This window comes from Oncorhynchus mykiss, chromosome 9 (genome assembly GCF_013265735.2).
Source record: "Oncorhynchus mykiss isolate Arlee chromosome 9, USDA_OmykA_1.1, whole genome shotgun sequence".
In the NCBI taxonomy this organism is placed as follows: Eukaryota; Metazoa; Chordata; class Actinopteri; order Salmoniformes; family Salmonidae; genus Oncorhynchus; species Oncorhynchus mykiss.
In genome coordinates this window covers 55,388,734-55,410,849 of record NC_048573.1, presented here as the reverse complement: position 1 = coordinate 55,410,849, position 22,116 = coordinate 55,388,734, and the positions used below count along the sequence as shown (strand labels likewise).

The following is a 22,116-nucleotide window of genomic DNA, read 5'->3' as shown; positions in this document are numbered from 1 at the left end:
GAGGGAGCGCTTTATCTCCTCCGTACTTTGCTATTTATCCAGCTGACAATGCTGACAATAGCGTCATTACTCATCAACCATGGAGGGCCTGTCTGGCAGCCCATAAAAACACAGCCAGGGATAGGATAATGCGATATCCCCCACAACCAGGCTTTTTATTCTGTTAATCATGAAATCATCTGACACAAGCATGGCTTGACTGATTAGGCAGGCACTGCTTGGCACACCAATGGATAAATAATACAGTTCTGAGAAAATTACATACTGTAAGACCGAATGTGTTGATTGCTGCTCAGGATACATGGGCGTGAGGAAGGAGACTGGCGAGAGAATGTGTGACTGCCTTATGAGGTAACTGTGATGGAGTATTCTGAATTTGAATAATTGTCTTTACAATGGCAGCATATAAATGATAGGAAGGTCAGACGTCAACTTTTCAGGAATGTAACACAAACATTTTTGATCTATCAACGTCTCAAGGGCTTACATATTACAGGTACTGAATTATTAAATATATTCTGAAGGCAGATCACATTCAAGTCGCAATAGATAGGTTCATGTACACTTTATTTAATTTGATAAAGGCATAAATTTAGTGCGAGACCAACATCCTAGAAGACATTCTAAAATGTACAACATTTTTACAATGATTTCTTACAAAACATCAAAGCAAAGGTTAGAGCAAGAAACAATTCCATTATCCATCAGGTCCTTCTCACAGCCACATTATCTGTTGGGAAAGCACAAAACACAATGAACAGGTTTTACTTTATAAACATTGGTTTCAGCTCCAACCAGAGCTGGATGGAAATCTGGACTTATCTGAACTCTGGATTTACCATGGAGAAACAGCGAATGAACTGCTCAGAAAACAAACCCAAATGAATAAAGCAACAAGTAACCCTTCCAGCTTATACATCCTCTTAGGTGATTGAAAAAGTTTGTAAGAAAACATGTTAAACATGCACTTTTTATCATTATATACAGTAACATGTACAGTGTAGACAATCTAGAGCAGGGATGGGCAACTGGCAGATCAAACCCAAAACAATTTATTGAAATAAATAAATAGGAACTCATTCGGGGGAATTGACTGTTGAGAGTTAGGTTGTGCATCAGCCGTTTCTATCTTATGTCAGTCACTGAAACTCACTCAATTAGCTACACATTTTTAGATTAGTAAATGAGTCTAGCCAGCAATCTAAACATAGTAATCATGGCCCCCCATCAATTCTTTTTTTTGTCACTCTCACTCAGATATATTAACATGGCATAAGTCAGAACACAATGTGTAGAATTGCAGGAAATTAGCTTAAACACGGCTAATATGTCTCCACCCCATGGCTAAATGAGTAAAATTGCATAAAATGTGTTAAAATGGCAACATCTTTTCTACACCCCATGGCTAAATGTGTAGAATTGCAGGAAAGTAACTCTAAAACAAACCAAAAATTCTCTCCATTGTTAAAAGTGGGGGATGCTAAAATGTTTTGCTCGCAGGGTGGGGGGCCCCCCAACAAAATGAAGCTTAGGGTGAAAAACACTAGGGCCGGCTCTGACTGTATGTGTGGGTATGGATGTGGGTGCGCACACTGTGGTCACTCAGGATGAGTTCAGATTTTTGGTGGCCCCCATCCCCATCAAAGTTGCCCACTCCTGATCTAGAGGGTTGTGGTAAAGAGAAGGGGTGGGAGAGTTTGGCCTGGGAGAGGACTTGGGATGTTTTTGATGGGACAGTGTGAGGGCAGAGGTCAGAGATATAGGACTGAGGTGGCACTGAGATATAGTCCCTTTGGTGTCAGGAGCAGTGGTAGGGGTGGGTGAGCAATCAGCTGGGATGAATCAGAGGTCTGGGTACATTGTGTTGCGGCCCTCTGGGACTGGAACTACCCACCCGGGGTGTGGGGCTGAGGCCAGACCAAACAGGCAGAGGAGGCTATGGGTGAGCTGTGAGGTGTAGAGGACAGCTGTCAGTACAGTCAGTAGCGCTGCCAGTCTCTGCAGACCTCTTCCTCAGCTCCTTGCCAGTGCCTGTTGGTTTGTGGTGGCTGTGGTGGGCTGCTGGCGAGTGCTTGCCATGCTCCGGCTGGTGCCTGCTGCTCGCCAGTCCCTTGGTGTCCTGGGGTTGGAAGTTTTCTCCATGGTGGCGCAGCTTCGGGTTCTGGTTTCTCTCTGACTCCACCTGCAGGTAGGCCCTCACCTTGTGGTGGCGGGCGTTGCTGTCGGTGTCGCTGAAGTCGATCACGCGGCACTCGTATGTGCCCTCGTCAGACGGCTTCACGCTGGACAGACAAAGCTTGTGGGAGATGTTGCTCCCGGCAACCTTCACCACCTGCAAAACAGACCAACAAAATGATATTTCATTGGTTGACATCCAAGAGTTAAATTATACATTTTGGTCCATGACTGTATACCCTATCTATTACAAACAAAAACTAGAAATCCTCACATCATGATAACTCAACCCTAATTTGTCCTCCAGCTGAATTTCTCATTCAGATCTGAAAATACTGTCTGTATCTGTTGTTATTCAATTTGCTCCAAAAAACAATAAACTTCCTTGTGCATCTCCACCATCACCCCCTTCTCTGTCCCTGCATCCTCTGTGTGTGTGTGGATGAGCCAGGCTGACTGGTCCGGATGAGGCTGGCAGACAGCTCTGTAATGAAATGCTGGCTGCGTTACCACAGATGCACCACAGTGCAACACTTACAGAGCAGCTGCCCCTGCCTCCCCAAGCCCTGTACTGCTGGCAGCCCCACCGAGCCCAGTAGTGTCCAGCCACCCGGCCCCTGCGCTCAATAAAGCTGTCTGGCAACCAAACAGATTGAGTGGGCATGTGAGGAGGCATGTACACACACACACACACACTCAGAACAATGTCCTATTATAGGCGCCAGTCCCTTTGTTTCCATGTTGCAGACAGCTGTTCCATTTGCTCCCTTGAACAAATGAGGAGATGCTGTGCCCTGCATGCTGTACATACATAACATGCCTTTACTGGGTAAGGATGTAATAGTTCAGGGGCTTATAAAAGGCTGCGAAAAATATATTTTATGGTGTCAGATCTTAGATAACACAAAGTGATCACATGCTGTGGGAATGTCATTGGTTGTGACGCACCAGGATATAAATCCAGTTGTCTTTATTAGCTCCCTCCCATTCAGGTAGTGTACCCAAGGCTGATGATTTGTCTGTGGCTGTCTATCTCTATTATCAGTCCAGAGTCTTCTAGGCTTACAGGGAAAATCACACAATCACATTCAACCTTAAGACCAATAAAACAGACCAAAATACTATTTTAGGACTATAGTTTGTACAGTGCCTTACAAAAGTATTCACCCCCCTTGGCATTTTTCCTATTTTGCTGCATTAAAACCTGTAATTTAAATGTATTTTTATTTGGATTTCATGTAATGGACAGACACAAAATAGTCCAAATTGGTCAAATGAAATTTAAAACATAACTTGTTTCAAAAGTTCTACAAAATAATTATAAAAAAAACCTTTGCTATGAAACCCATAAATACGTTCTGGTGCAACCAATTACCTTCAGAAGTCACATAATTAGTTAAATAAAGTCCTGTATGCAATCTAAGTGTCACATGATCTCAGTATACAGTGCCTTGCGAAAGTATTCGGCCCCCTTGAACTTTGCGACCTTTTGCCACATTTCAGGCTTCAAACATAAAGATATAAAACTGTATTTTTTTGTGAAGAATCAACAACAAGTGGGACACAATCATGAATAGTACGACATTTATTGGATATTTCAAACTTTTTTAACAAATCAAAAACTGAAAAATTGGCCGTGCAAAATCATTCAGCCCCCTTAAGTTAATACTTTGTAGCGCCACCTTTTGCTGCGATTACAGCTGTAAGTCGCTTGGGGTATGTCTCTATCAGTTTTGCACATCGAGAGACTGAAATTTTTTCCCATTCCTCCTTGCAAAACAGCTCGAGCTCAGTGAGGTTGGATGGAGAGCATTTGTGAACAGCAGTTTTCAGTTCTTTCCACAGATTCTCGATTGGATTCAGGTCTGGACTTTGACTTGGCCATTCTAACACCTGGATATGTTTATTTTTGAACCATTCCATTGTAGATTTTGCTTTATGTTTTGGATCATTGTCTTGTTGGAAGACAAATCTCCGTCCCAGTCTCAGGTCTTTTGCAGACTCCATCAGGTTTTCTTCCAGAATGGTCCTGTCTTTGGCTCCATCCATCTTCCCATCAATTTTAACCATCTTCCCTGTCCCTGCTGAAGAAATGCAGGCCCAAACCATGATGCTGCCACCACCATGTTTGACAGTGTGGATGGTGTGTTCAGGGTGATGAGCTGTGTTGCTTTTACGCCAAACATAACGTTTTGCATTGTTGCCAAAAAGTTCAATGTTGGTTTCATCTGACCAGAGCACCTTCTTCCACGTGTTTGGTGTGTCTCCCAGGTGGCTTGTGGCAAACTTTAAACGACACTTTTTATGGATATCTTTAAGAAATGGCTTTCTTCTTGCCACTCTTCCATAAAGGCCAGATTTGTGCAATATACGACTGATTGTTGTCCTATGGACAGAGTCTCCCACCTCAGCTGTAGATCTCTGCAGTTCATCCAGAGTGATCATGGGCCTCTTGGCTGCATCTCTGATCAGTCTTCTCCTTGTATGAGCTGAAAGTTTAGAGGGACGGCCAGGTCTTGGTAGATTTGCAGTGGTCTGATACTCCTTCCATTTCAATATTATCGCTTGCACAGTGCTCCTTGGGATGTTTAAAGCTTGGGAAATCTTTTTGTATCCAAATCCGGCTTTAAACTTCTTCACAACAGTATCTCGGACCTGCCTGGTGTGTTTCTTGTTCTTCATGATGCTCTCTGCGCTTTTAACGGACCTCTGAGACTATCACAGTGCAGGTGCATTTATACGGAGACTTGATTACACATAGGTGGATTGTATTTATTATCATTAGTCATTTAGGTCAACATTGGATCATTCAGAGATCCTCACTGAACTTCTGGAGAGAGTTTGCTGCACTGAGAGTAAAGGGGCTGAATAATTTTGCACGCCCAATTTTTCAGTTTTTGATTTGTTAAAAAAGTTTGAAATAACCAATAAATGTCGTTCCACTTCATGATTGTGTCCCACTTGTTGATTCTTCACAAAAAAATACAGTTTTATATCTTTATGTTTGAAGCCTGAAATGTGTCAAAAGGTCGCAAAGTTCAAGGGGGCCGAATACTTTCGCAAGGCACTGTATATACATCTGTTCCGAAAGGCCCCAGAATCTGCAACACCACTAAGCAAGGGTCACCATGAATGCCAAGGAGCTATCCAAACAGGTCAGGGACAAAGTTCTGGAGAAGTACAGATCAGGGTTGGGTTATAAAAAAATATCCAAAACTTTGAACATCCCACGGAGCACCAAAAAATCCATTATTAAAAAATTGAAAGAATATGGCACCACAACAAACCTGCCAAGAGAGGGCCGCCCACCAAAACTCATGGACCAGGCAAGGAGGGCATTAATCAGAGGCAACAGAGACCAAAGATTACCCCGAAGGAGCTGCAAAGATCCACAGCGGAGATCTGTCTATGGGACCACTTTAAGATGCACCAGTGGCCAGAAAAAAGCCATTGCTTAAAGAAAAACATAAGCAAACACGTTTGGTGTTCGCCAAAAGGCATGTGGGATACTCCCCAAACATATGGAAGAAGGTACTCTGGTCAGATTAGACAAACATTTTGCTTTTTGGCCATCAAGAAAAACGCTATGTCTGGCGCAAACCTAACACCTCTCATCACCCCGAGAACATCATTATGGTGGTGGCAGCATCATGCTGTGGGGATGTTTTTCATCTGCAGGGACTGGGAAACTGGTCAGAATTGAAGGAATGATGGATGGCGCTAAATACATGGAAATTCTTGAGGGAAACCTGTTTCAGTCTTCCAGAGATTTGAGACTGGGACAGAGATTCACCTTCCAGCAGGACAATGACCCTAAGCATACTGCTAAAGCAACACTCAAGTGGTTTAAATGTCTTGGAATGGCCTAGTCAAAGCCCAGACCTCGATCCAATTGAGAATCTGTGGTATGACTTAAAGATTTCTGTACACCAGCGGAACCATCCAACTTGAAGGAGCTAGAGCAGTTTTGCCTTGAAGAATGGGCAAAAATCCCAGTGGCTAGATGTGCCAAGCTTATAGAGACACACAGCTGCAAGTCTCTTGGGGTAATTGCTGCAAAAGGTGTCTCTACAAAGTATTGACTTTTTGGGGGTGAATAGATATGCACGCTCAAGTTTTCAGTTTTTTTGTCTTATTTCTTGTTTGTTTCAATAAAAAAATATTTAGCATCTTCAAAGTGGTAGGCATGTTGTGTAAATCAATTTATACAACACCCCCCCCAAAAAAATATTTTAATTCCAAGTTGTAAGGCAACAAAATAGGAAAAATGCATTTTAATTCCTAGTTGTAAGGCAACAAAATATGAAAAATGCCAAGGGGGTGAATACATTCGCAAACCACTGTAGGCCTGCATGGTTTAGTATAATCTCATAGCATCAATAGAACATGAAAATACTTAAACTTTTAAGGCCATATACAAGGTGCCGAAAAGCTTATTGGTGTTTTCAGTCTGGTTGATGCCATTAGCTATACTTGTGGGGAAACATGAAAGGCTGGTATGCATCCATGTCTGCTGGAACCGATGACTCTGGGCTGGAACTCACGACACCGTTTTACCAGCTGAGCGATGGCCCAGTGGCATCCTCTTCCACACCACAGCTGGTGGTTTCATTATAGTTAGTCAGCAGCAGCTAGCCAGCCAATAGGGAATTGAACCAGGGAGGAAACATCAGATCAGAGATAGGCTTAATCTTTTCCTGGAGACAATGGAGTAGAGGGAGAACCTGGTTTATACTCCTCCACACACAGCAAGATGAATAGCTGCTGTTCGAGCACAGAACTAGCTGATAACAAATCATTACCCTCAGTCAGCCTGGTGGCAACAAGGAACTACGCCACGCCAGATGAGCTATCAAAAGATCCGTTGACTCTCTAATCATTCTTCAGCAGGGAGCACGCAGTCTCTCTTTTTTTAAATTAAGACAGCAGATCGCACTTGTAAAGACAGCACTTGTAAAGTTTGGCCCATTCATGCTTTACTGAGAGAAGAAAATAAGACCTTACTGCACTGTAGCCTCTGTTTCCTATAGATCTGAAACACACAACTGTAGCAGAAGCAAGTGTACTGACAATCAGCTTCCAAGAAATTGCAATATTTATTGATTACTTTTAAAAATGTTGTTTGATATTTTATTTAGGGATTAGATCAGCTTTAATATTGCAGATAGATTGTGGCTTCCATCAATGTAATTGTCTGCATATTTTCCAATCCCCCATATATATATTTTGTAAATACATATATACAGTTGAAGTCGGAAGTTTACATATTCGTTTTTCAACCACTCCACAAATTTCTTGTTAACAAACTATACTTTTGGCAAGACAGTTAGGACATCTTCTTTGAGCATGACAAGTTATTTTTCCTACAGACAGATTATTTCACTTATAATTCACTGTATCACATTTCCAGTGGGTCAGAAGTTTACATACACTAAGTTGACTGTGCCTTTAAACAGCTTGAAAAATTCCAGAAAATTATGTCATGGCTTTAGAAGCCTCTGATTGGCTAATTTACATCATTTGAGTCAATTGGAGGTGTACCTATGGATGTATTTCAAGGCCTACCTTCAAACTCAGTGCCTCTTTCCTTGACATCATGGAAAAATCAAAACAAATCAGCGAAGACCTCAGAAGAAAATGGTATACCTCCACAAGTCTGGTTCATCTTGCGAGCAATTTCCAAATGCCTGAAGGTATTACGTTCATCTGTACAAACAATAGTACGCAAGTATAAACACCATGGGACCACTCAGCCATCATACTGTCTCCTAGAGATGAATGTACTTTGGTGCGAAAAGTGCAAATCAATCCCAGAACAACAGCAAAGGACCTTGTGAAGATGCTGGAGGAAACAGGTACAAAAGCATCTATATCCACAGTAAAACGAGTCCTATATCGACATAACCTGAAAGGCCGCTCAGCAAGGAAGAAGCCACTGCTCCAAAACCTCCATAAAAAAGCCAGACTACAGTTTGCAACTGCACATGGGGACAAAGATCGTAGTTCTTGGAGAAATGTCCTCTGGTCTGATGAAACAAACATAGAACTGTTTGGCCATAATGACCATCGTTATGCTTGGAGGAAAAGTGGGAAAACTTGCAATCGTGAAGCACGGGGGTGGCAGCATCATGTTGTGGGGGTGCTTTGCTGCAGGAGGGACTGGTGCACTTCACAAAAGAGATGGCATCATGAGCATGGAAAAGGATGTCGATATATTGAAGCAACCTCTCAAGACATCAGTCAGGAAGTTAAACCTTGGTCGCAAATGGGTCTTCCAAATAGACAATGACCCCAAGCATACTTCCAAAGTTGTGGCAAAATGGCTTAAGGACAACAAAGTCAAGGTATTGGAGTGGCCATCACAAAGCCCATACCTCAATCCTATAGAAACATTTGTGGGCAGAACTGAAAAAGTGTGTGCGAGCAAGGAGGCCTACAAACCTGACTCAGTTACACCAGCTCCTTCTAGGAGGAATGGGCCCAAATTCATCCAACTTATTGTGGGAAGCTTGTGGAAGGCTATCCGACATTTTTGACCAAGTTAAACCATTTAAAAGCAATGCAACCAAATACTAATTGAGTATGTAAACTTCTGACCCACTGGGAATGTGATGAAATAAATTAAATCTGAAATAAATCATTCTCTCTACAATTATTCTGACATTTCACATTCTTAAAATAAAGTGGTAATCGTAACTGACCTAAGACAGGGAATTTCTACTAGGATTAAATGTCAGGAATTGTGAAAAACTGAGTTAAATGTATTTGGCTAAGGTGTATGTAAACCTCCGACTTTAACTGTATATAATAAAAAAAAAATATATATATGTAAATACACACACACACACACACACACACACACACACACACACACACACACACACACACACACACACACACACACACACACACACACACACACACACACACACATACATATATTTGTTTTCCCCCTAACCCTACCATTTATTGTATAATTTTGGTAATGAGGCCTCTATTGGACACTAAATGACCAACAAGACAAACAAATGTGTAAAAGAGACACCAGAGAGGTAGGAGATATAACATATAATGCAGTAAAGACTCACACTTATTTTGGTAGCATCCTTTGACATCTCATCCTGGGGTACAACCTGTAGGAAAATATTTCAAAGAATGAGAAACATTAGACATACTTTTATAACATTTTCTTCATTGCGTAAAAATGCCTTACATCAATGAGTCCACTTCCAGGCCATTTGATCAGAGCAGAACAATGGGCCTAATAATGCCCACTTTACAGGTAATTGCATCAAAAAGGTACAGCTGGACTCAAAATGACATAAACCCAGTGTTCCTCTGTGCATAGTCTGCATACTGTATGCGGAGAATCACCACTCTATTCAGAGCAATAGATCTAGAAGTGAGACCTGTGTTTCCCCCCAAGGTACTCATCTCCACATTCGTAGCATAACTCACATTTATAATATGAATTCAAAACCAAAAAAAGTATGCAATACATTTCAACCTGAGAGGAACCAATATATTATCCTGTAGACATGGTTCATCCAGGAAAAGAGTGTAGGCCTGACTACATTACAACACAGACTGTACAGTATTCTAGGCCAGTAGCACCACCTGGCCCACGCTCCAGCAAGGGAGGCATGGTGTAACAGCCAGTCCTCCAGGGGCACGTCATGAATAATGAATCTGAGTGAGGTGAGAGGAAGTTTCTTTACATTTCTCCCTTTTCCAATTAAAAAGTGTCGAAAGACAGCAGGAGGCCTGGAAAACGTCACGTCCTTATGGAAAACCTGCTCTGCTTTGCCCAGCTCAGGTAGTCCTCCTGATGAAATACTTCCTCAGCCTCCTCTTCTGTTCTTGTGCCTCCGGGGCACCTGGGGAACCTGCTGCTATTTCTGCCTACTGCAGTGATTCATGTGTGGTTTGTTACGTGCTGCTCACCTCACTCAGTTTAGCTCTGTGTCCTTTATTAGTTGGTCCTGATTCTGGCCTATAGCTGTGCACGATGGCAAACTAAAGATTGAGACTGAGTAAAGGAGTTTGTGTGCATATCCTACACTACTTACTGCTATTTGCTATTTACATTGTGATTTGCAATGAAGGAGAATAGGAAGACTGTTCCACAACTATCCATGCTCTGCCGCATCCCCGTGATCACTGATCACAGAACACCTCCTCAGCAACATTCTCTAAGCAGTGACAGAGAGCGAGCAGTCTCTTAATGTGTTGAAAATCCCAAATTGTTTGCATTGTCAACTTCCACACAGCTCCGACACACACACTTACCCCTCCAGACATGCCACCAGGAGTCATTTCAGAGTCCCCAAATCCAGAACAAAATCAAGAAAGCGTACAGTATTATATAGAGACATTATTGCATGGAACTCCATTCCATCTCATTTTGCTAAAAAAAACTGCAAATCTGTTTATAAAAAAAAAAAAAAAGCAATACCTCACAACGCCTCTCCCCTATTTGATCTAGATAGTTTGTGTGTATGTATTGATATGTAGGCTACGTGTGCCTTTAAAAAAAGTTTATGTATTTCCGTCCTTGAGCTGTTCTTGTCTATTAATGTTCTATATTATGTCTTGTTTCATGTTTTATGTGGACCCCAGGAAGAGTAGCTGCTGCTTTTGCAACAGCTAATGGGGTTCCTAATAAAATACCAAATACCAGTCTAGCTACCTGATTGGTGGTCCAGGGCTGTTTCTCTGTCCAGTCTCTGTGGTTTCTGATGTACCACCACTGGATCTCCAGGGAGTAGGAGGGGCCTGCCCCCCGGAAGGAGCACGCCATCTCCACGTCCTGACCACTCTGTGCTGTGATGTCATGGGGAACCTCTGTGAACACAGCTGTATGGAGAAAAAGCAGTTGGCTATGAAAAAGATGACCCAGTTCTCTCTGAAGACAATATCGCTGTTTTGCTCATTGATTTACAGTGATAATACACTGTGATTGTAAAAGTCTCAAATAGAATGTTGAGTAAACCCTAGTAATAGTGTGCATAAAGAAATTGTATTTCCGTGCTATAGGCCTTCTGCAAATACAACACTCTTTAAGGAACACAATCCATAAAGACTTGTGTTTCTAAGCAACTATGAGGAATTTAAATCATAAATTCTCATTTACTAGATAAAACATTTATATTTTGATGAATCTCATTGTGCTCACCTGGCTTGCTATTTAGTTAGTGTAATTATTCAATGTTTGTAATAAAAAATGTTGGTATTAATATTACCACTCTGCATGTAATCTAAAGAAGGCATTACTGTCAAAACAGCTCCCTTGTTGCTGTTAAAGAAGCAATACTATTGTTTTGTTTTTTTCAGTTAAGATATAGCTTTGAACTATAACAGACAGCTTTGGTATATTTTCAAAAGTAGTTCTGATAAGCAATGTCATAACTGATTAGTTCAGCCTTGCTGAAGGGCTGGCAAACTAAAGAGGACTTGGGTGTATCTCTCTCCAGCATAAAACCACACTCAATCTGTGATGGAGTGCTTACTAAACAAACGCTCAGATAGTTGTGAATGTGTTCACAAACACAAAGTGTAAATATGCAGTGCAATAATAATACAGTTTACATAGCCTGTCATAATAATATAATGTAATAATACAGTTGCAAGCAGCAATGGACGGGGTTCACAGGATAACAGAAAGAACACAAGATCAGTTGGATAACAAAGCAAGCACTCTATCATGTATGAACTATCTTAATTTATGTGCAATCAGTGAAAGCTTTACAATGTTTATCTCAATACCACAAGCATGACACAAGTGAAGTTTAGTCTAGTGCTCTAGGTTGATTTGAATGCAGCAGGTAAATCATTCTTAAAGTCATCACTTAATGTATTGAGTTTATATACTGAACAAAAATATAAACGCAACATGTAAAGTGTTGGTCCCATGTTCCATGAGCTGAAATAAAAGATCCCAGAAATGTTCCATATGCACAAAAATATTCTTTAAAATTTTGTGCACAAATTTGGTTACATCCCTGTTAGTGAGCATTTCTCCAACGCCAAGATAATCCAAAGTCACAAAAAACTCAGATGGGTGTGGCATATCAAGAAGCTGATTAAACAGCGTGATAATTACACAGGTGCACCTTATGCTGAACGCCACTCTAAAATGTGTATTTTTGTCAAACAACACAATGCCGCAGATGTCTCAAGTTGAGGGAGTGTGCAATTTGCATGCTTACTGTAGGAATGTCCACCAGAGCTGTTGCCAGAGAATTGAATGATAATTTCTCTACCAATGTCGTTTTAGAGAATTTGGCACTATATCCAACCGGCCTCACAACCGCAGACCATATGTATGGCTTCGTGTTGGCGAGGGGTTTGCTGATGTCAACGTTGTGAACAGAGTGTCCCATGGTGGGATTATGGTATGGGCAGCCATTAGCTACGGACAACAAATACAATTGCGCAATTTTATCGATGGCAAATTAAATGCACAAAAATACTATGATGAGATCCTGAGACCCATTGTGAGCCCATTGTTTTTAAAGGTATCTGTGACCAACAGATGCATATCTGTATTTCCAGTCATGTGGAATCCATAGATTCGGGCCTAATGATTTTATTTCAGTTGACTGATTTCCTCATATGAACTGTAACTCAGTGAAATCTTTGAAATTGTTGCATGTTGCGTTAAATTTTTGTTCAGTATATATCAATTCTGGGTTCAATTTGATTAATGGATTAGTGTTATTTTCCTGATATTTCACATTCTAATGTACTTGTCCTCTTGCTCAGTTGTGCACCGGGGCTTCCCACTCCTCTTTCTATTCTGGTTAGCCAGTTTGCGCTGTTCTGTGAAGGGAATGGTACACAGCGTTGAACGAGATCTTCAATTTCTTGGGAATTTCTCGTATGGAATAGCCTTCATTTCTCAGAACAAGAATAGACTGATGAGTTTCAAAAGAAAGTTTTTTGTTTCTGGCCATTTTGAGCCTGTAATCGAACCCACAAATGCTGATGCTCCAGATACTCAACTAGTCTAAAGAAGGCCCGTTGTATTGCTTCTTTAATCAAGACAACAGTTTTCAGCTCTGCTAACATTGCAAAAGGGTTTTCTGATGATCAATTAGACTTTTAAAATGATAAACTTGATGGTTGCTGATAATGGGCCTCTGTACGCCTATGTAGATATTCCATGAAAAATCTGCCGTTTCCAGTTACAATAGTCATTTACAACATTAACAATGTCTACACTGTATTTCTGATCAATTTGATGTTATTTTAAATGGACAGAAAATGTGCTTTTGTTTCAAAAACAAGGACATTTCTAAGTGACCCCAAACTTTTGAACAGTAGTGTACATAGTCAAAAAAGTTAATTGTTAATAGTTTCCTTATTTTTTAAGATATGCCAAACTTAACATGGTTCATCATGGCAATGTATATGATGACCCCCAAACGTTTTAAGTTCATAGTTCATTGTGGAGTGGATGTACAAAAGATGTAAATAGACAGGTAAAATCAGATTTCCTGATTCGTCAATAACTCAGCCATCTCTTAAAACTAGAACCCTTAGATACATTTTTGGACTTAATGAACTATATATAACCATTGATTCTTATAACTTGCCACATGAGCTTAGTTCAACTGTCGTACCCCATCAGAACCAAAAATATAAGTTTGTTTAACTCCAATGTTAGTAAAATAAGTAAATGTAAACAAACACTGTATAGCCTCAACAGATGGTTAAAACTATAATCATGGAGGGTCATCATCGCATCATCTCTGTCTATGAATTTGAGAGTGGTTACATTTCCCCAGGCCCATCCCACAGCTTTTTTAAAACCAAAATAAAGGTGGGGTGACCCTTTGTTATTGTTTCAATTAAGAATTATGGCTTTAACCAATCCCTTAGCGTTTCTCAAACTAAGTTAACAGATGTATTTGGACATAGGTTTCATTAGAATATGTTTTTCAAAGGTTTTCAAAAATGTCCTAGGAGGGAAATAATGACAGACCTTATGGGCAAATTTGTTCATCATGCACACAAAGTTTCAAGTCTTTAGGTCAAACAGGGCGACATACTGTATCTGTGAGACTGCTCATAACAGTGCCCCTTATAGGTCAATTGGTGCCATTATTTTTGACCAAGTTACTCATGGCCTCTAGCTCTTACTCTTTTCTGTGTGCCAAATTAGAAAACAAGTTACCAGTCTATGCTTGAGTCATTTGACCATGTTAAGAAAAAAAGTGAATAAGAATTCAGACAATAACAGTGTGTTCACAGCTTTGCTGTGAACCTCTAAATATATGCCATTTAGCACACACTTTTATCCAAAACGACCTACAGTCATGCGTGCATACATTTTACACATTCGTGGCCCCGGGGATATAAGCCTGCATTAAATGTTTACTCTTGCCCACGTGGATATCAGCTAACCTACTGAATGTCAAAAGAGCGTAGCACATTCTGAAGTAAGAACATCTTCTGTTTCCCACTGTAATTCACATGGAAGTGGAGCTAGATATGGGCCTCCTTCCAGACATCTGCCTGGGTGGGAGGAGAGCGGGGAAGCTGCCTGGGCTGAGCTGGCTCCTCTCCATGTATAACACGGGCTAAAATCCCTCACATGGGTAAACTAGCTTTAGCAGAATGAAGACATCAGTTTTTCTGATCGCAGCACATCTGCCTATTAACTGGGCCCAAATCCTCTTAAACACTCTCTTAAACACATTTTTAATTTGTAGCTAATCCCCTTCATGGTGACGGGGGCTCAGAGGAAGCAACCACACAACCCCACTGGTGTACTGCTGCTCACACTGTTTGAAATCTGTCTAACACTGGTGAAAGTGTCTTTCCTCGGCAGACAACGGAGTCAGCACGGCAAACCATTGTGTTCTAGAAGTAACCTCCAAAAAGTCACAAAAAACTCAGATGGGTAGCACAATATCAAACTCTAGCAATGCCTCAAATAGTACACTTTCCACAGGGAAGTGCTGGAACATAATTGGTGCTTCTTAGAAAACACTACCCTCAAAAATCACATCAACCTTGAGTATTCATGAGAGACAGAACTGAGAGAATGAGAGACAGAACTGCATTCAATGTGAGACACAGAGAGCAGGAGCTGGCCATGGTGCTGAAAGTCCGGTGCTCCTGCTAGCTTATCGTTAGCTCCCAGGTGGTAGGCCTATTCAATCTCCACTAGGATACCGGAGGACATTGCATAGAGGCAATAAAGAAATTCCATTTCTTCTTCAAATTTCTATCTAACATTCTTTGTCTCCCACTCCGGAAAGCTACAAGCCCTCAGTCATATCTCACTTGTAAATTGATCAAACCCCTTTGTATTTTTCATTTGCCAGACACAAAACACACTTTGCATTGATTCAGCATTACATGGTGGGAAGTGGAGGAGCAGCAGCCTAAGGGCTCTATTCAATCAGATTCGCTTTAGCCAACATCTGCATAGCGGTTGTTTTGTCGGTGGAACTGAGTCCACAAGCGGCTACTGGTATTATACCTAAAGCGGAAATTGCCATTAAGAGAAATCCCATGCATTAAGAGTCACATTAAGAGAAATTCCATGTAGCCTTGCTTACAAGTTTGAACACTGGAATGTGAGATGTAATCTACACTTCAATTAGGCTGATAGAAATCCTCATTATTTAGTTTGATGATTTTCAATTTGAGCGTCATTATTTCTATATAGCCTACACTTTGTCATTGTGAACTTGTAACAGGAGTGTGACAGGTGTGGCTTTGTGACAATGATCAAGAGCAGCTGTTCACCGATTTGACAGCTCCAACACAGTTACACCTCAAAAACATTAAGCTACAGTGCCTTGCGAAAGTATTCGGCCCCCTTGAACTTTGCGACCTTTTGCCACATTTCAGGCTTCAAACATAAAGATATAAAACTGTATTTTTTTGTGAAGAATCAACAACAAGTGGGACACAATCATGAAGTGGAACAACATTTATTGGATATTTCAAACTTTTTTAACTAATCAAAAACTGAAAAATTGGGCGTGCAAAATTATTCAGCCCCTTTACTTTCAGTGCAGCAAACTCTCTCCAGAAGTTCAGTGAGGATCTCTGAATGATCCAATGTTGACCTAAATGACTAATGAGGGTAAATACAATCCACCTGTGTGTAATCAAGTCTCCGTATAAATGCACCTGCACTGTGATAGTCTCAGAGGTCCGTCAAAAGCGCAGAGAGCATCATGAAGAACAAGGAACACACCAGGCAGGTCCGAGATACTGTTGTGAAGAAGTTTAAAGCCGGATTTGGATACAAAAAGATTTCCCAAGCTTTAAACATCCCAAGGAGCACTGTGCAAGCGATAATATTGAAATGGAAGGAGTATCAGACCACTGCAAATCTACTAAGACCTGGCCGTCCCTCTAAACTTTCAGCTCATACAAGGAGAAGACTGATCAGAGATGCAGCCAAGAGGCCCATGATCACTCTGGATGAACTGCAGAGATCTACAGCTGAGGTGGGAGACTCTGTCCATAGGACAACAATCAGTCGTATATTGCACAAATCTGGCCTTTATGGAAGAGTGGCAAGAAGAAAGCCATTTCTTAAAGATATCCATAAAAAGTGTTGTTTAAAGTTTGCCACAAGCCACCTGGGAGACACACCAAACATGTGGAAGAAGGTGCTCTGGTCAGATGAAACCAAAATTGAACTTTTTGGCAACAATGCAAAACATTATGTTTGGCGTAAAAGCAACACAGCTGAACACACCATCCCCACTGTCAAACATGGTGGTGGCAGCATCATGGTTTGGGCCTGCTTTTCTTCAGCAGGGACAGGGAAGATGGTTAAAATTGATGGGAAGATGGATGGAGCCAAATACAGGACCATTCTGGAAGAAAACCTGATGGAGTCTGCAAAAGACCTGAGACTGGGACGGAGATTTGTCTTCCAACAAGACAATGATCCAAAACATAAAGCAAAATCTACAATGGAATGGTTCAAAAATAAACATATCCAGGTGTTAGAATGGCCAAGTCAAAGTCCAGACCTGAATCCAATCGAGAATCTGTGGAAAGAACTGAAAACTGCTGTTCACAAATGCTCTCCATCCAACCTCACTGAGCTCGAGCTGTTTTGCAAGGAGGAATGTGAAAAAATGTCTCTCGATGTGCAAAACTGATAGAGACATACCAAGCGACTTACAGCTGTAATCGCAGCAAAAGGTGGCGCTACAAAGTATTAACTTAAGAGGGCTGAATAATTTTGCACGCCCAATTTTTCAGTTTTTGATTTGTTAAAAAAGTTTGAAATATCCAATAAATGTCGTTCCACTTCATGATTGTGTCCCACTTGTTGTTGATTCTTCACAAAAAAATACAGTTTTATATCTTTATGTTTGAAGCCTGAAATGTGGCAATAGGTCGCAAAGTTCAAGGGGGCCGAATACTTTTGCAAGGCACTGTATGTGGGTGTCGGCTATGGACGGTTAACGTTAGATCTGATTCAATCTAGACCTAAAGATTTATTTTATTCAAAGCATTGATGTAAACGGTCATTAAATGGATAGGCTCTTTGTAGTGGTTGTTGATCACGTTTCTGTATGAATCGGGATGACACATTTGTATGACATGATGCCAAATATGGGTTTAGAGGGAAAATATGTGAATGATTGACAATACAACAGTCTGTGTATATTTATTTGATCAAAGCCTACATGAATGACTACATTAATTTGGATACAATGCTAATTCAAAGATGGCGTGTCTAATAATTAACACCCTATCTGCATATTTTAATTAGAGGCCTCAATGGACTTTAGAAATTAGATCTGAAATGTCTGGAGTAATAGAATAAACAAATCACTTCAATAATTGCTGGAAAAAACTGCAACAGAAAGACAGACGAAGGGGAGCAGGATAAGATGGAGAGGAATCTTTTAGGTTTGAGAAATCCTGGGAGGACTGCTGTCTTCATCTTCCGTTGAAATGTGGAGTTATTATTGTGCGTTGATCAAAGCTAGAGGTGGCTCATCATGGTATTGTCTTAATGCAGAATACCTCAACACTTGAACTTTTTTGTAAGATTTCACTAATGACAGACAAATAGAGATTCACCACTTTCTCACTGCACGTAACCTTTTCTTAAATCTTTCTATTTTCTTTGTGGTTATCTTGAGAAAATGGCCGAAAGGAAGGGGGATTGCAGCCCACACTATGCTGTAAGTGGAGAGATGGATATCTATTTGATTGGACAGTATGAAAAATGACTGAGCATGGCTGGGATGGGAAATAAACCATTTATATCATCTATTCCCATGAGATCTAATGAGCGAGGCGAGCTGTGTGGTAACTTGCTTATTAGAATCTACAGCAGCAGCTTATTTGAACTCAGGTGGAGGAATTCCGCTCAAGGCTCCAAATAAGTAATAATTCCAAGTTGCAGTCTGATAGTCACACTGCACAGCACAGACAACATCACGCCATTACACAACCATCATTTGCATTTTCCTATTCTGATCCATATTCTGGGCTGGAAGTTGCTGTACCACAACAACTCATCCAAATTCCACTCTCACCCCCATTGAATTCCATCACAACAGTCTTCCCCTTTCACTCTCTTGCTTTTTAAATATCTCATAACACTGCAACCACAGTCACTAGGTCCACCTCTGAATATAAATGCTTCTATTCTGTGACATGGTTATGAGTTTGAAAGTTTAGAAATTATCCTTCCCTTGTTTTGGTGGTTAGACAACAGTTGGTAGACAACATTTGCTGGGATGGTGGCCAGATGAGGACTGTGTGTTCGTTGCTGGTTCTCCCCGGTAGCAGAGAGCGAAAGAAGTCCCACTGGCTTTGAACAACCAATTATGGAGCAATAATTCTGATGCCAAAACTTCAGCGCTGTCTCTCATTACACCCAGCAGTACCATCCACATCCTTGACTTGGGCTTCACCTAGATACAGTGCATTCGGAAAGTATTCAGAGCCCTTTACTTTTTCACATTTTGTTGCATTACAGCCTTATTCTAAAATGGATTAAATTGTCCCGTCCCCCATCAATCTACACACAATACCCCATAATGACAAAGAAAAACATGTTTTTATACATTTTTGCAAATTTATTACAAATACAAAATGGAAATATCACATTAATACAAGTATTCAGACCCTTCACTCAGTACTTTGTTGAAGCACCTTTGGCAGCGACTACAGCCTTGAGTCTTTTTGGGTATGTTGCTACAAGCTTGGCACACCTGTATCTGAGTTTCTCCCATTCTTCACGTACCGCACATACACAGACAGGGGGAGTTATCCATTTTAGAATAAGACTAACGTAACAAAATGTGGGAAAATTCAAGGGGTCTGAATACTTTCTGAATGCCCTGTATGTACATATAACTAGGAATAAAAGTAACAGATAGTAAACAGTAGCAGCGGCGTATGTGAGGCTGCCAAAAATGTTAGTGCAAAAAAGGGTCAATGCAGGTAGTCTGGGTAGCTATTTGGTTAACTATTTAACTATTTAGGAGTCTTATGGTTTTGGGGGTAGAAGCTGTTCAGGGTACTGTTGGTTCCAAACTTGGTGCATCAGCACCTCTTGCTGTGAGGTAGCAGAGAGAACAGTCTATGACTTGGGTGGCTAGATTCTTTGATAATTTTTAGGGCCTTCCTCTGACACCGCTTGGTATAGAGGTCCTTGATGTCAGGGAGCATCAATGGTACAGCTGTATAACTTTTTGAGAATCTGAGGGCCTATGCCAAATCTTTTCAGCCTTCTCGGGGGAAAAGGACTTGTCTTGCCCTATTCAGGACTGTGTTGGTGTCTTTGGACCATGATAGAGCCTTAGTGTGTGGACATTGAGGAACTTGAAGCTCTCGACCCACTCCACTACAGCCATGTCAATATGAATGGGGGTGTGCTCGGCCCTCCGTTTCCTGTAGTCCACAATCAGCTCCTTTGTCTTGCTGACGTAGAGGGAGAGGTTGTTGTCCTGGCATCACACTGCCAGGTCTCCGACCTCCTCCCTATAGGCTGTCTCATTGTCGTCTGTGATCAGGCCTACCACCATCATGTTGTCGGCAAACTTAATGATGTTGTTGGAGTTGTGAGTGGCCACACAGTCGTGGGTGAACAGGGAGTGCAGGATGGGACTAAGCACACACCCCTGAGGGGTCCCCGTGTTGAGGTTCAGAGTGGTGGATGTATTGTTGCCTACCCTCACCACTTGGGAGCGTCCTGTCAGGAAGAGCTTTGTGCGTGGAGTAAAGGTAATTCAAGTTTTTTTCAGCTCTATTTGCACAGAGGACCTGCTGGTAGAAATGAGGTGAAACGGATTTCAGTTCTCCTGCATTAAAATCACAGGCCACTAAGAGTGCCGCCTCTGGATGAGCTTTTCATGTTTGCTTTTGGCCCTATACAGCTCATTGAGTGCGATCTAAAAGTGCCAGCATCGGTTTGTGGTGGTAAAAAGACAGCTATGAAAAATCTAGATGAAAACTCTCTTGGTAAGTAGTATGTTCTACTGCTTATCATGAAGTATTCTAACTCATCGGAGCAGAACCTCGAGACTTCCTTAAAAGCTGCTGTTAACAAAGACACACCCATCCACCTTGAGCATAACCGACGCTGCCGTTCTGTCCTGCCGATGCATATAGAAACCAGTTACAGTATATGTGTATTATCCATGTCCTTATTCAGCCAAGTTTCCGAGAAACATAGGATATTACCGTTCTTAAGTTAGTCACCGGCGTAGCTTCATTAAGGTGCCTGCACGCCCGCCTCTATATCGCCGTCTCTTTCTCTTCCCGAGTCTCGGGCATTAGGGCCTTGTCCGGGGTGAACAGTGCTGTATGTCCTGTGCATTCCACTAGTTGAAGTAGAAATCTTCATCCAAATCGAGGTTAGTGATCGCTGTTCTGATGTCCAGAAGCTTTTTTCGGTCATAGGAAACGATGGCGGAAACATTATGTCCAAAAAAAGTTTGGATTAGCGAAAGAAAACACAAAATAGCAGGAGCTTGCAAACCTGCCGCAATACATTCCAACACCATTCTATAACATTGGGCAATAGATTTTGCGTGTAGTAACTCTTTCCAGTGTGCATCAGCAAGAGCCAGTTTTTTTTTTTGCAGTATTTTTGTAGCTAACATGTGATGATAAATACCCACTGGATTGATGTAAACAATCATGATATCATTCTGCCAGGCAAGCATAGGCTACTTTGTAATTAACATTTAATTGAGAAGGTTTTTGGGAAATTGTTTCCATCTACCAGAAGACTTTTCATTAGTATCATCGCTAACGGCTACACAAAGTGGTAGATGCACATACACAGACAAGGGGAGTTCTCGTTGCCTCTTCAGAAAGTTGCAGGAAATACGAATCACTGATACATTCTGTTCAATATATTTAGTTGATTCCCTACTGTTCAATGTATTTTTTTATTTTGTTAACTTCCAATTTAATATCTGGATTTCGTCCGCGTTCTTTGTATTGTAGATTTTATAGGGCCTTAAAATATCTGTTGTTTCAGCCATCATCCACAGGGCTGAGGATTGTTGAATGTTGTATCACTAACAGTGACAGGTACATGTAAAACCCCAGCTCTTAGAGCCGTGATGATCCATGCTGGGGGTCTGCCTCTAACACTTAGAGCTTCTGCTACTGTAAGATGAAGTATGATGATATTGTTCCTTACAGCACAGCCTGTCTGGTATCTATAAAGCAATCGAGTGATGTGAGTCATGCCATCATCAGGCCTCTACATAAGATGTCAGTGTTCTACATTACACGGGGGGAGCTCTAATGAACTACACATTTCTACTGATCTGGAGCCAGAAACTCAGGGATTGTAGATGACACTTTGGAAAATAGAATGTAGGTGCGGGGAACGGAAGCGAGGGTGAATAGAGAGAAGGTGTGTTGGATGACAGAGATCACAAAGGGAGCGAGAGACGGAGAGAAACACACCACGGGTGA

General features: G+C 41.3%; 1 protein-coding gene across 1 annotated transcript in view; it reads right to left on the bottom strand.

The window, feature by feature from the left end:
* Positions 1 to 550: 550 nt before the first annotated feature.
* LOC110532409 (V-set and transmembrane domain-containing protein 2-like protein) overlaps positions 551 to 22,116 on the bottom strand; it is a 35,125-nt gene continuing 13,559 nt past the window's right edge. Inside the window, exons 2-4 of the mRNA XM_021616291.2 lie at positions 10,865 to 11,031; positions 9,264 to 9,308; positions 551 to 2,332 (exon numbers count right to left, since the gene is read on the bottom strand). Of these exons, the coding sequence (XP_021471966.1) occupies positions 1,937 to 2,332; positions 9,264 to 9,308; positions 10,865 to 11,031 (608 nt within the window). The 3' untranslated portion in view covers positions 551 to 1,936. The remainder of the gene's footprint in view (positions 2,333 to 9,263; positions 9,309 to 10,864; positions 11,032 to 22,116) is intronic.